We start from the raw sequence: 15,869 nt of genomic DNA, 5'->3' as shown, positions 1-15,869 counted from the left end.
TATTAGTGACTTTGTATTCCTTCACATATGTGCTATAACTATTAATGTATGTATGTGGTGTTTGTGTTGCACAAACCTAGCTGAAAGGTTGTGGAATGCAATACAGACTGATATACCATCAGTGTGTGAATGGAAGGGTGTTGTTTAGTTTTGAATGCAGAAGTAGATTGTTACTGTGTTGAAAAGTGGTGTTCTTTATGGAAGTCTGTCTTCAACTATCCTCTAAATTGGGATGTTCAAGAAGGATGCATAGATCACAGGGGGAGTGGGACAGGTTTACTGGAGTGTTGGCAAATTATTGTGTTATAGTACTGATGTAGTATTGTCACCCAATATAATGTCTTGTTTTGTAACATTCATTTTTCATCGCAGTCATTTCGGAACACTCAAGGGAGAGGCTCCATCCATTTTAGCAAACTTGAGGTCAAGTGGAATCGAGTGGAGATATTTATTTCTAAATTACTTAAATCTAGCTGGTGAAAAGACTGACAGGTTAAGGGTGTCACACCCCAGGTATTCTGCCATTTTCTGGGTGGCAAACACCTTCGTGATCTGCTAACCACTGGCCAGTGATAGTTTTGCATTATCAAAGGCCCTGAAGGGAGATGAAATCTAGTGTGCCAGGTTCTTGTTTTTCTGTGTCCGTGTGCTTGCACATGTCTGTCTATATTCTGCACTGCTTCTTTGGCTCTTGGAGACAACGTTCCTGTGTTGTTTTTTTAGCCCTGACCTGACAGGCATATAAAGAGTTCTCTAAGAGTTCTCCTTTCCCAATGCTCCCTGTTATCTGATCTGATGACTTTAAATGCATTAGAAGAATTGCGGCATCTTGCTTCTTGACTTGGGATCAAAATCCAGAGCATTAATTAGAAGTAGGAGAAATTTTGATGACAGGGGAAGTGGTGATCTTTGTCAAGCATTATGACCATGATTGTTAAGTATGAGAGGAGTAATGTGGTGGAATTATCTTTGACAAAATGTCTTCTACTCAATTCTCCTGACACAGGGCTACTTGTTTATCTCTGTCCTGGTGAACTCCAACAGCGAGCTTATCCGACTCATAAACAATGCCATCAAGAATGACCTGGCCAGTCGGAACCCCACCTTCATGTGCCTATCCCTGCACTGCATCGCCAACGTGGGCAGCCGTGAGATGGCTGAGGCCTTTGCTTCAGAGATCCCAAAGATTCTGGTGGCAGGGTGAGTAGATGCCCATTATATAAAGGGTCTGTTTGTGTGCCACTTGATGAATATGTGGACAATGGAAGAGACCATGTACTTTCTCCGCTAGAATTTCATACTTTATTTCTATTTCACTTTTACATTGATCTGTAATCGTGCTGCCCTACTGAGAGTAGTATATGTGGCTACATGCCTTGTGCTAGCATCTGTGCTCTGTGACTGATGAAGTATTGCCTTTCTCTTGCTTGAGTATTTCATGTGGTAGACTCATTGCAGTGAGTGCCACATTTTCTTCATCATTTGTTGTTCTTATGTGTGGAGAATAGGAGTTAGACTCTTATTTATACATTGATATGTTTTGACTGAAAGCTTTGTCATAATATTTTGTGAGTTTCTTGTATGTCACTTTGCTCTTTGTGTACAATGCATATGACAAGCCACGCTTCTTTCCACTTTAGGGATACAATGGACAGTGTAAAGCAGAGTGCTGCCCTTTGCCTGCTGCGACTCTACAAAACGTCTCCGGACCTTGTGCCCATGGGAGAATGGACGTCGCGAGTTGTCCACTTGTTGAATGATCAACACATGGTATGCTTCTTTGAGAGTTGGAGCAGGGGCCCCTGGGGGTTTCTTCACTCTTACGTACACAAGAACAGCATTGTGCCTGCTCAGCTATCACCATTCAGAGGTGTTATTGTGATTGAGGTGGACTGATGTGCCACCAAGGATTTTACTGTTGGTCATCTGCCTGTGGACAGACTTCAGTCACTTTTTACGTTATTTCTGTCTTTTTTCCACACAGATCTATTCAGTTTTTTAGCTGACGTTAAATAATTATCTTTAGTAGTGTATCTTGCTAGTCAGATTGGTCTTTAGGTGGCCTCTTTGACCTGTGTTGTTTGCTCATTAGGCGTTCTTCCTCCCTTTAGTGCCTGTACTCGTAATAAACTGTATGTCTGGGGGACTGTCTTTGCAAAGACAGTCCGTCAGACATACAGTTTATTGGGTAGTTGATGAAGTCTGATCTGGTAGTGTGCGTCAAAATATTATGCACTGACAGCAGTTTTTCATCACACAATATTTACTAAATAAGCTGTAGAAGGTCTCTTTGAGTGGTCCTGGAATTTTTATTATAAAGAGAAACATTGGAAGCAACATTTATTTATTTAAAATGTATTTATCAAAGGCGAATTAACTGTATTAGAGCTCTGTAAAGTAATGAACAGATACAGAGAAAACATCTTAATGTAAGGGCTTCTTATCATCCGTATGACTGCCTAGACCATTCTCCCAGGCCTCTCGATGTTGTTAGAAAGAATCGTGATTGTTGGCCACTAATGATTTGTAAATGCAGGACATGTTCCCCTCCTTGCATTTCTTGGATAACACTTCTGCTTCCAAGGGTTTGAAGTCCGGGCACTCTATGAGTGTTGCAGCCTACAGTGTCAATGAATGCCTAAGCTGTAAATATCGAAAGAATTGGCTACTATGCAGTTGGAATTCGGTTTGGAACTCCCTGAAGGATTTCATGTGGATCCCTCTCATCACTTCCTCCAGTGTCGCTATTCAGATCAAATGCCATAGATCCCGTGAACTGTGGGAGAAGGTTACCGACCCACTGCAGGGTTACCATGGTGAGCCTACTCCGCCAACACAGGAGCTTGAGCATATCATGCCAGATCTTCAGTACTCTCCTGGTAGCAGAAGGAAGATCTAAATTTGACATGCCTCCATAAAGGAAGTGAAGCAGCAGTGTATCTTGGACAGCCCATTGTTCAGATTCATAAGTAGGGTTCCTATCCCAATCAACCCACAATTAATTTTGGACAACAAGATGTGCTGCTCTGTAATAGATTGTAATATTGACAGCTTTTGTAATGTAATGAAATGAAATGAAAAAGACATTTATATCGCGCGATAGCTAGAATTTTAGGTAGCATCCTCAGCAGGCAGTAGTAGGCCGCCGAAAGATTTTCCCGCTTGGTAGTTGAAACTGAGGGAGCGGTCCAGCCATATGCCAAGGCTTTTGATCCAGTCTTTTGGGACTGGAGCAGGGCCAAGGTATTTCGGCCAGAGTTGCTCCGAGTTTGAAGAGGGGGTTCCCGAGAAGCATAAGCTCAGTTTGGCCCCATTGAGCTTTAGGCAAGAAAGTTCCATCCATTTGGCAACCTCCTCAAAACAACTACCTAGGTAGCTTGGTGACTTTTCGGCGTGGTTTAATGCCACCACAAGCTGAGTGTCATCAGCGTAGGTGATGATTTTTATGGCGAATGGACATACAATCTCTGCCAAGGGACTTGTGTAAATATTAAACAGTGTGGGGAAGAGCTCTGAGGCACACCACAGCTGAGTGGCATCCGTTTAGAGACAACATCGCCTTCAAAGACCTGGAAAGATCGGTCACCCAGGAAGGATTGTATCCAGGCGATGGCACTGCCTGACACACGCAGGTTCCCAAGTCTCAGAATCAACGTTTCATGGTTTACAGTGTCAAATGCGGCACTGAGGTCGAGAAGAATGATTGCTGCAGAACTTCCATGATCCAAGATCCTCCTCGCCTCCTCCGTTACTGCTAGGAGGGAGGTTACAGTCCCATGTTGGGGACGGAAGCCAGTCTGAGAAAGATGGAGTAGATTGTTGGTTTCTAGAAGCTCTACCAGTACTGAGTTGACGTATGTTTCCAAAATCTTGCTCAGCCAGGGAAGGAAGGAAATGGGGCGGTAGTTGCTCAGGTTGTTCTGGTCAAAATTGGGCTTTTTTAAGAGAGCCTTTACCATAGCACATTTCCAAGCCGGGGGAACCACTCCAGAGGAAATTGAGGTGTTCAGCAGGTCGAGAACTGTTAGTAGGATGTTTGCTATGACTGGTAACAAGGCACGGGGGCGCTGGGTCTAAGGGGGAACCTGACTTTACCCAATGCTTGATGGAATCTAAGTTGACTAAGTCCGGGGGGGGGAAAGGGAGTAGCTGTAATGTAGCTTGAGTTCAGCATCCTGTGCTATTGTTAGGGGCCAAAGTTAATTCATACTGGTTAGGACGACTTTGCTCTACATTTTTTGTGGGTGTGCCTCCTGGGAAGCACGTCGTCTAGGGAGTTTTGGATCCAGCAATTACATTTCTCATTACTCATGTACCTCCTCGTAGGTAGGTTTGAAACATTTCTGTTGTGCTATTCTGACCTTACCATTCTGCCAGAGAAAGCTTCTCAGTCTGGAATTAAGGTTGTGAAAAAGGTGCAATGGAGTGTGTAGGGAAAATTTTGAAACTGCTACATCACCCTCAGCAATACAGTCATCTTAAAAATGTTTAAAAAGGGAGAAAAGGAGCGCCAATCAAAAGGCCAAATCAGTTGCAAGCTTTTCAAGCTGGGGCCTAATACTATTATCCTGGGTCCATTGGTTTTACTTTTGACCATTTACTTGATTTCACAAAATGTTACTGTAAGTAAACACATATATTATACTTGAGTTCCAGTGTCAAAGTTAACAATTAATATCAAAGAGACCACCCACTGCCTCACCTTCCCTTCACCACAAGACCACATTGTGAAATTCTTGGGCATATCACTTGAACTCACTGTTCCTCTATTCACTTGTTTGTCATAATTGAGAATATATCAAGCGCTACATCAAGGAGTGTACTTTTACATTACACACTTAGATTGACTCTGAAAGATCTGGGCGTTGTCCAAATGTTATGGGCCAAATTCTCAAAGGTATTAACACAGGAAGTTTGACTTATATGTGTAAAAGTTTGTTTTGCACCCATAAAAGATTTACTCACTTGAAGTTTTTCTGTGACAAAATCTGTTTACAGTGCCTGAAATGCATTGTGAGTTTGTGTACAACTACAAACTTACAAGTTTGAGGTTATTCACCAACTTCTCTCCAAACCTTTTACATCCTGGAAAAGGTTGAAAATTTACAACTGAAGAGGGAAGGAATAAAACGTTATCCAGGATAAGTAGGGATTTTGACCATTAAATAAAAAGTGGGGGTATAGGGAAAGGAGAAAAATCAAAAAAGTTTTAATGAATACATTTGTACTTTGTAGATTTTTACAACAACAAATACATTTATGTGTATTTGCTAATGTAAAAATGAAATTCCTGAATTTGTATTAGGAGTATTGTGGAAACCTACAACTGTTGCAGGTTTCCAGGCCTACTTCTGAAACCTCTGGTGAATTCCCAAAAGTCAATATACTGCACCCGTGGAGAGTGTCAGACCTTTGGGTGCACTTTTGTGACTTTCTGTAAGAATATGACTTATTTTATTATTTTTATGTATTTGCCATGATGGTTTACGTTGATAGTCCACCAAACAGGTTTTAAAGATGCATTAGAGATATGGTATTCTAAGTTGTTCTTAAAAGTGCTTTATAACTTACTAAAACTGAGTCTGTGTTTTCTCTGCTTTGTTCAGTTTACAGATTTTGTTTTGGATACATTATGTTTTTAAAGCAAACAAATTGTACAATAATTTAACAAAACTGTCTGCAAGTTTCCACAGTATTTTTTTATTTTGTTCAAGTTACAAAGATGTTTTGGGTGTGTTTTATTTTGAAAGAAAATGATCTCAAATCTTCAGTTTTTCTGAATACATTTATAAATAATCAAGAAGCATTCAATGACGTTTTTATATTGGAGCCACCCTCAGCAATGTGAGCTAAGCTTACTTACAGCTCACTGTATTTTCTGAGTGCTTGCACTAACAATAAAAGTTTTGAAATAATGAATCACTTATACAATTTGAAACATCATATACTTTTTTAAATACACATGTTGCTTTAGCATTAGACAATCTACTCCCACAACCATTCCGTGTCGCTGTAAACTGGCAGTGAAAGAGTTTGAGCTGCATGTGGTGAGCCTACTTGTTCAGTAAACAAAATAAACATGCAGACTTGTTGTCTTTGATCCTAAACAATATGCTTTGGCTGTTTGGCTATAAGAAGTCCCCACTCATGGAAAGCAAAGCAATGACTTCTTGTTTCATTTCCAACTATGGGCCATTAAGGGGGGGATACATCGCAAGCCACTCTCCAGCACTGTAAACATCACTAAAGATGAACATTGTTCGAAAAAAGTTAAACCATAAAATTGTAAAATACACCACCTAATAATTGTCCTATGAAGTCAAACAACTCTTTTCAGTGTGCTGGCTGGTGTAGAGGCTCTGTACTGCTTAGTAGAAATGGTGGGCAAGTTATTGATTGGAAAATTAATTTACTAGAGCACCAGAAGAGTCCAAAAGAATAATTTGGACTAATTCTAATTCCCACTAATAAACTAGTTAGAGAAAGAATACCATAGAAAACTGGTTGTACATTAGGTTGTACCACACATTTAAGAGTTTGCAATAGAAATGTATTAACATTTAAACTGAAGAATCAGCACTACCCATAGAGAGTCTTTACATTTTGCTCAGACACTTTTTTCGAATCCTTGGGGATGGTAGTGACGTATTTAAGTATCATGGGTTATTGGCTCCCAAAGTCAGATTTCCACATTACTCCATATAGTATCCAATAGCTATGGGGCGTCGGGTAAAATCGGGGCATCCGATAAACCCATGGCATAAAGACATCCCTCTCATTTGGAAAGACTGTTTTTCTATCCACCGGAAACATACTTTCTTTGAACCAGTCCTCGAGCTGCAACCAGATGGCTGTTACCGGTTTTGGGACAGATAGTTGCTTAATTTTCATAGTGTTTCATGTGAGGCTTTACATTAGAGTGTCTTGGAAATCAGTCGGGCGAGTTGGTACTGGATAGCTCAACTACCTGAAATTACGAGTTAGGCGGTCCAGAACCCTAAACATAAACAATCAGAGACACTGGCCGATCTCTCTAAGCCTACCTATCATGTGCTCTGAAGGGAGACATAATTCAGATCCCTTTTTAGAGTGTCACAAACTGTGACGTACCTGCAGAAATATTCAGTTCATCCAGATATCCACAGCTAAGCTTAAAAGGGACAATCATTCGGGCAACTGTACAGGCAATCAGCTTCCTAACTACACGGTAGAAAGGTGTTGGCTCTGATATGATCTGTGGCTGAACACTGATTACATTTAATAGCCTGGAATAAGCAGTCGGTGAGGCTTCCATGACGGAAAATGTGATGCAGTAACAGTGACGACAAAAAAATATTAAAGTCAAGAAATGAACATCTGAAAATTCTCAACTATTTTAGTTAAGAAGAACATTATTAGAATGGCACCAAAATGAATATATGTGAAAAACAAGGACCCCCTGAATAGGGAATATAGTTCCTAGGACAGGGAAAATAATGTATGTGCAACAATTCCTAGGCAATTATAATAATAACAGAGGGAGCTAGTGAAATTAGGAGGACATAAGAAATAAGCATAATAATAAAATCATATACTATTTAATAAACAACAATAAATTATACAAACAATATTCATGTTCAGCATATTAAATACACAATGAAAATACAGAAATTAAAATAAAACCAGTATTACACAAATTGACAAAAATTACAATCAATTAAAATAAAGGGGTGGTACACAGTTAAAAAAGTGGCAAAATAATATAGTCGACGCGCGTTTCGGCGTTTTAAAGGAACGCCTTCTTCAGGAGCCTCAAAGAATTCTGAAACATATAACAGAAAACAGAAAACATAAATAAATAACAATACATAATCTAATATACATACAAAAACATAACTTTATATATCAAATACATTCGAGCTACATTTTGCATACAAAAAGTTAATTAATGTCCTCCATAGTTGAAAAACTAGCCCCTAATAGCACACTTGAATAACTCAAACACTTGAAGTTGTAAAAAGATATAAACGGCCAACAGAATAGTCCGAAACCAAACAGTCATTTACAGAGCAGTCATTTACAACACAATTTCAAATGATTTGGTACATCAAAAAATTAAATAACATCACAATAAATTGATATAAAAAGTCATAGTAGGGAGATGGATTTAGCCATTGCAAATGAATTAAGTATAGAGACTAAACTTGATGTAGCTCTAAATCAATTAAATTGTTATAGAGTACACATTATGTGGTATTTTATATAAACTAACTTACTTTAAAAGGAAGGAAGAATAAACGTGTCCTAGGTCTTTTATTGGATATGTCGAGGACCTATGTACTATGAAGCGTAGAAAAAGGTTCAATGCGATCTTCAATTCAATCGTACAATCACCTATTTATCAAATAAAAATAATCTATTAGGACCCCTAGACAAATCTAATAACCAATGGCGGCTAAATCCGATCTTTATTTAAATCGTGTAATCTCACCTCACTATTTGAGACTGTATTTAAATTTAAAAACAAAGTTTCGAAGGCAGTTGGTAAGGATAAAAATTCGTATTCTCGAGCGGAATATGCCGAGGTGGTTGCAGCGATTTTATCTACACAAAGAAAGAGACAAGGTATCGTGGGTTACATATAGATGTATCAAGTTAAAGATACAGAAACTTAGTTCGAATATAAAGGTGACAACAGACTCACCAATCGAGATTGCAAGGGTAACATCCAAATATAGCAAAGGAGTTAACCGTAGACTTCGGAATGAACCTTCCGTACTATTTCACCCTGTTAATGTGGGGCGGAGGTATGCTACAACGTTTCTATCGGTCGACGGGCAACAAAAGTTTCAGTTACGCAAGTCTACAGATAAAAAAGAAGAGAGAAACCAAACCAATATAATATTAGAATCCCCAGTATATATTCGCTTGGCAGAGCACTATAACGTGAGCTTGCTGCGAAGCAGTAGCCACCCGTATCTAAACTTCCCGCGATAATGAAGGATGTTTACCGAAGAAACAACAAACACAGGAGATGGCTGACGGCGTCCCGCTTCCGTGAGGGTGATAGTGAACGGGGCATGCCCGGCGGAAGTTTAAATATCTTCCGGGTGGGAGTCACATGATAGACTATTGAACTTAATTAAAGGTATAGTGCTACCCTAGGGTAAAGTGTGTCATACTATTTATGCCTAATATACCGGGATTGATTAATATAAATAATCGGTGTGCAGTAGACATAACTATCACGTCTTATCAGTACGTTTTAAAGGGGCAATCACCTCCATGTCAAATGGTGACATAAGAGGTAAAGTAGGACCAATACCTCGAAAAAGAGTATTCAATAACCTAATACTTCGAGGAAAAATATTCAATAGCCTAGTGCCTCGAAGAGGAATATTCAATAGCCTAGTGTTGGTAGATGAAAGGAACCATACACAGATTAGCAATACAATAGTATTCGATATTAATAAACTTCACAAAAAATACATGAATTATAGGCTACATAATAGTGTCCTTTTACAGTGGTACACAAAAGTGACATCAACAAGAATTAAGGAAAAATAGAAATGTAATATCGAACTCTATCTGCTAATGAGAAACCAAGCAGACAATAACCCAGATATGAAGGGATTTGTATTAAGTGGGTATAATAACCTACAATGAAGCAGAGGACATAACATTAGTTGATCTAGGTATAAGCAATTATCCTATACAGAGCAAGAAGTGACATATATGGAGCAGGAAGCGGGATATTCAGAATATTGCGTTCTCCCAAGGGATTTCATTGTTCAATCCCTTAGAGAAAGTATTAAAAACAAAAATCCAATACACTTCTCTCTTTTTACGAATGGCGCAACCACCTTTGCTGTCAGGTATTCTAATTCTCTCCAAGATACGCCATTGAAATTCGTCTGGTTTATGTTGTTTTTCTAGAAAATGTTTAACTAGAGGTGCTACAAGTTTACCCGTTCTAATGGCAGATCTATGTTCAGTAGGGCGAACTAGGATGGTCTCGCCAACGTAGCCTAAGCCACAGGGACATAAGATGAAATATATAATGTTTGTGGTTTTACAATTCCAAATGTCACATGCCTTCGTAGAAAAACCATTATGAGTGTAATTTTCACCTCTCAAAATGTTGGCACATGATTTACACGAGGAACAAGGCACTGTCCCACGTACAGGAAGATTATTCAACAAGGATGGCTGAGAGGGACCACTACTAATAGATTTATTGTCAAATCTCGAGTGGACAATCAAATCCTTAATGTTCTTGTTTCTTTTATGTGCAAATAGAGGTTTAGCTAAAGTATTTATACAAGTGGGATTGCAGTTAAGGATGTGCCAATTACTGTTGATAATTTGAATCACATCTGTGTGGGGATTATTTTGAAACAGCCTTCGGTTTGGTGGACTGGAAGGTGCTGGGAAAAATTAGCTTAGGACCGACGATGCGTAGATACATAGACTTGCTATACTCAGAGCCCCAAGCAAAGAAACTAATCTATACTGTTTAATCCAACACCTTTCTCGTTCGAAATAGAACTAAGCAGTAATGCCTCCTTTCCTTCTCTTTTTTACCTTGGCAATCAAACTTTGGCCAGGCTTGTTAGATGTGACACACAATTACAGGGGTGGAGATGGGATTAGGGACCCGAAGAAAGAATAGTGCTATATGTGGTTGATGTACTCATCTTCCTATCTAATCTACATATCCCGGGCCCATGCTACCTCCCATAAATCAAAGTAATTCTTGCTGATTCTGCTATGTGACGATGAAACACCACATACCGGCAGACATTAATACCCACAAAGTGACTACGCTTTAAATACCTGGGTATACAAATCTCCTGTGAACCAAGTCTAACATGGAGCCTTAACATGTCCCTCCTTAGGAATGCCATGATCGCAGACCTCCAACGTGGGCCTCACTACCAATCCATGTACTGGTTTGAGTGGCCTATTTAAAATGATGAACCCACCAAGTTACTTGTAGGTCCAACAAAATTTTCCATTGATTATCCATTTATCCCTAACAGCTGATTTTGATATCTCTCGTCTGTGATGTTTTCCTTCCTCTGGGAGAACCGTCCATCCATCATATCCTCAGATAATTGTAGACAAGCGTTATACAACAGTGGATTGGGTATGGCTGACCTTCAATTGTATTAAAGAGCAGCACAATTGCTGGTCACATGTAGTTGGAACCTGTTTGGCAGACCCAGACTGCCCAGAGGTCAGAGATACCAACACTCCAGGTTAGGAAAATGGAAGGAACCACAGAAAAAGATGGAATTCTTATAAACCGGTCAGATGTTTTTCTTCTTTACAATTTTCTCTTCTGCCGAAAGTCATTGACTGAGTGAAACAGCAAAAATTATGATTTTGACTCCAGCAGATATATCAGTGGTGGTTTCTTCTACTATGTAAATGTGTGTATACTTGTAAAGCGCACTATCACCTGAAAGGTATCTTGGCGCTGTATACCGCTGTGGAACCCTTCCTGGCTTTCCCTGTGAGATGCCCCCTTACTGGGCCTCTCCAAGGTGAGGCCAGGCATCCTAGCGCTTTCGGGGCCGTTGTGGAGATTAAGCAAGCTATTGCCCAGAGTTGCAGAGTGGGACCCATGATTAGAGTAGGCACCTAGGCGAGAATTATCGAGTCCGTGGACATTGAGCCCAAGACCCTGCCGCATCGGGAATTGAACCCTGGTCCCGGGCCAGACCTCTGCCTCAGGGTCTCACGCTCTAATCGGTGAGCCACACTTCTCCACTATAAAAACACACACACACATACGTGTGCATGCAGTGCATACCAGATCTCTGTCCTGGATGGGCATCATCATTAAACGTAACTGTCTGATTCCTCAGTACCTGCTGTTCTTTCGTTTGAAAGGATACACAAAAGCATGGAACAAATAGAAAAATGTGGCACAATTCTTGTTAATATGCTAAGGGCTGTTAGACAGCATGTAATTGTGCACAGGATATTTGTATTGGAGGATATTGTAGGGAAGTGTGTTCCTTGTTGCCTGCCCTCCATGCTATCCCTACTCCTCACCATGTATTCAGTGTCAAGAGGTCAAGTGATGCTTTATAAGGAATCTATAAAGAATCGAGTCCCTTTGTTTGTCTTAGAGTTTATATCGCCAATCAGACAAGAGGCCTTTCTGTCCAGATGTGTCTCTGTGGTCTTCTTCCTACCATTCCAGTGTGTATCTTTTACCTACTTTGCAGTTTTGTGTCATGTATAGCTTTCTAACCAAGAACCAAGTATGTGTCTAAACAAGGTGTGTGCTAGGACAGGAGTGTTTGTTGTCTGTTCACAAGTGTTAGATCCATGACTGATTTTTATGATAATCAGCTGAAACCTTTAATGAGTCCCATTAAGGATAAATGTATTTTGTTAATATTATTTAGACATCCTGAAAATCAGACAAGGACCTGTTCCTCCTTAACTGACTTTGGGAATCATTTTCTTGGGATTCGTTTCCTGCCCTAGGTCTCTTCAAATAGTTCATGATGCTTGTTCGCTCTTTCCCTCTAGGGAGTGGTCACAGCAGCTGTCAGTCTCATTACCTGCCTTTGTAGGAAGAATCCTGATGACTTCAAGACATGTGTTTCACTGGCTGTGTCTCGTCTCAGTAGGGTATGTCTCACACCTCCGAGTTTGCGTTTTAAAAACACAATCGTTAAGATAGTTTTGTGAGATCATAATTGAAGGAAAATACAATGAAATTATGTATGAATGTAGATGTGTGTTTACTTCCTCGTTATTCTTGTGTTCTGAATCTATGTGGGTTTATACACTGCCTTCCTTTTATACATTTATGACAACTTTTGTGTGGGGGGAACGTATGTGAGATAGCAAATATATATTTTCTACCAACTCAGAAATTGCCTTTCCACCACATGCAGAAATGGGATACATTTCATGTTGTGTTTAATGGGGAATGTATATCATTATTGCTGATTTTGAATATACAACCAGGAGTAAAAGATGTAGCTCCAGCTGAAATATTAAAATTCACAATATTGTGTCTTCTTCGAGAGAAGAATGAGCTCAGCTAAAATATGATGCCATCTGATGAAGCATTTTCTCTTGTACTATACAGATTGTCTCATCAGCTTCTACAGACCTCCAAGACTACACATATTACTTTGTACCAGCTCCTTGGCTTTCCGTGAAACTGCTTCGCCTTCTCCAGTGTTACCCTCCTCCAGGTAACTACATATTGTCCAGCTGTTCAGTGTAGGCCCGTATAAAGTGGGGTTCCCTCTATTCAATAGACATCACATTCTTGCAAGATTCAGCTACATACAACTGCAAGAACTTCACAAAGAACCCTTTTTTGTTGATATGGAGACAATCTTTTTGTTGTTTTTTCAAGCAATTGAGCTGCAGTCATAAATGTAACAAATATTGAATTCAACATTTTAACATTTGTTGAAATGTTAAAAACCATTAAACGTTACATACCTTTTCATTATAATGCAACAGACTTTTCTGGATTCCGTTCTTCTCTTAGAGGCCCTTTGTGAACATTTTCCCCTCATGTAGTGAGTAGCCCTGCCCTACAGGTCTTAGCTCCTTTTTCAAGAAAGGCATTTTATGCTTAATAGCATTCATATTGTCTATGGGGCCATCCCCACATTAGGGGATTTCCTTTTGTGTATTGAACCTTGACTATAAATCTGCAAGTGATTTCAAATCTTATTATTGATATGTGCTTATTTGTGGGCCTCTCTAAAAATATCCTCTTTTACCAGGTATTCTTTCTTTGTGGTGAATCTTGTTCTCTATTGATCTCCATCTTTCCTGTGCACTTTTTGCATTCTCTGTCCTCCTCGCTACCTGATAATCATTCACAAAATGACATGCCTTCTGTTGGCACTCACATCACTTCACAACATTGCCTGATTCTTGTTTTCACCTGTTTATATTTATATATGTTCTACTCTAAATCCTTGTCATGTGCCTCATCTCTTCCAGAGGATGCTGCTGTGAAGGGACGGCTGGTTGAGTGTTTGGAGACCATTCTCAACAAAGCTCAGGAGCCACCCAAGTCCAAGAAGGTTCAGCACTCTAATGCCAAGAATGCCATCCTGTTTGAGGCTATCAGCCTTATCATCCATTATGACAGGTGAGGCTTCACTGTAACATTCTGCACTAGGACCTCTTTTGAATCTTCCTCTTACGTTATGTTATGTTATGTTAACATTTTGATAAAGCGCAACAGCTGCCCCAGCAAAGAGGCGTCCCGGCGCTAAGGAACCACAGAAACTGTACTGAGAAAGGGATAAGGAGGATAAATATATTATTAAAGGGGGGCCAACAGATGTCGTGTATGTCATTCTCCACTAGAACCAGTTCTGAATCCTCCTTGCAGATCTGTTTTGAATCCCCAGTAAAACCTGTTCTGAATCCTCCTCTAGGACTAATTGTGAGTCCTTCAACAGCATGGACCTCTTTTAAATGCTTCATCGAAGCTGTTCTTAATCCTTCACGAGGACCTGTTCTGAGTCCTCCACCTAGACCTGTTCCGTTATCCCCACTAAGTCCTATACCGGTTCTGAATCCACCATAAAGACTAGTTTTGATTCCCCCCCACTCAGTCCTGTTATGAATTCCCCACTAAGGCCTGTTCTGAATCCTCTGCTAGGACCTTTTTCAAACCCCTTCTAATGACCACTTCTGAGTCTACCTTTAATAGTGCTTCAATCCTGTACCCAGTGATGGAATGTGTTTTGGAACATAATGTATTGTAGTACACTCATTTGAATGAAAGTGGCCATCTTATGTTCACCAGACCAGTTCGAGGCATGTGGGCTGCTAAATTCATATCTTAGCATTAGATCGCCGCCTAGTGTTGGGCTCGGATGATTGCACATTGTTGTCCTGGAAGAGTCTTCGAAGTATCCTGAGATAGGTGGCTCCTCCCCTGGACTACAGTGCGCATGGGCATCGGCTCCATCCCCAGATTGTTTTTTTCCGCCATTGGGTTCGGATGTGGTTTCGACGTCTTACTGTCGGAACCAAGTAAAACTATCTTTTACCGGCCAAAAGGCCTCGATTTTCTTGCGTCGGTATTGTCTGCGCTCGGTCTCGAGTCTTCCGTCTCTTGAAGCCGGAATAAGCGGAGTTTTCTTCGCTTTCTAAACTTTGAGGCCTTCTCATCGCGACACGACAGCAAGCCTTTACGGACATGGAGCGGAGCCCGTTCAAGTACTGCCCGCTCTGTGGGTCTAAGTACCCACACATCGATCTACACCCTGTGTGTAACAAGTGCCTTTCACCGGACCACGACGACGGCAAGTGCAAGGCCTGTGCACAGTTCCGCTCCAAGAAAACTCTCAAGCTTCGGCGCGCGGTGCGCTTGGAAGCTAGGCAAGCGGCCCCGGATCCGGAGAACATCTTCGGCGACCCGGAAGAAGAGGTCCAGGGTCACCTTCTACAAATCTCCCCCTCACAGTCGGAGGTCGAGGCGGATCCGGGTGACGACGACGGAGTCGCGGGTCCGGTCCTCGAGTACGTCGAAGAGGTAGGAGACGACGATGAAATTTATGGGGCCGCGGCGGACAGCTCTGCGGACGAGCTCTGCCCCGAAAGTTTCGAGGACGACCGGGACACGGGATCGCCTGTCGGCCTTACCCTGGACCCGTTGCCGCAAGCCACAGCCCCGCCTTCAGGCCCGGCTTCGGACTCACTTGCTGGGCACGATGTTTCGAAACCGAAACTGAAACCGTCGGGGTCGTCAACACCTAAAATGGCCGACCCGAAATCGAAACTGAAACCAAAGGACTCGAGTGTTCCTAAGATGGCTGCCGTGCCTGTGAAGAAGTCGGTGCCCGTCACCCCGTCGGCTCCGTCGACCTCCGGTCCGCAGA

The 15,869-nt window shown here is 41.0% G+C and overlaps 1 protein-coding gene across 2 annotated transcripts in view; it reads left to right on the top strand.

Moving 5' to 3' along the window:
• Window positions 1–15,869, top strand: part of LOC144770573 (AP-2 complex subunit alpha-1) — a 279,721-nt gene that overhangs the window by 92,120 nt on the left and 171,732 nt on the right. For both annotated transcript variants that reach the window (XM_078655212.1, XM_078655211.1), the window contains exons 4-8: window positions 1,007–1,200; window positions 1,641–1,770; window positions 12,529–12,630; window positions 13,097–13,205; window positions 13,975–14,125. In XM_078655212.1, the coding sequence (XP_078511338.1) occupies window positions 1,007–1,200; window positions 1,641–1,770; window positions 12,529–12,630; window positions 13,097–13,205; window positions 13,975–14,125 (686 nt within the window). The remainder of the gene's footprint in view (window positions 1–1,006; window positions 1,201–1,640; window positions 1,771–12,528; window positions 12,631–13,096; window positions 13,206–13,974; window positions 14,126–15,869) is intronic.

The sequence above is a fragment of the Lissotriton helveticus genome, chromosome 7 (assembly GCF_964261635.1).
Source record: "Lissotriton helveticus chromosome 7, aLisHel1.1, whole genome shotgun sequence".
NCBI classification, from domain to species: Eukaryota; Metazoa; Chordata; class Amphibia; order Caudata; family Salamandridae; genus Lissotriton; species Lissotriton helveticus.
The sequence above is the reverse complement of the archived record's forward strand: the minus strand, read 5'-3'. Positions and strand labels throughout refer to the sequence as shown.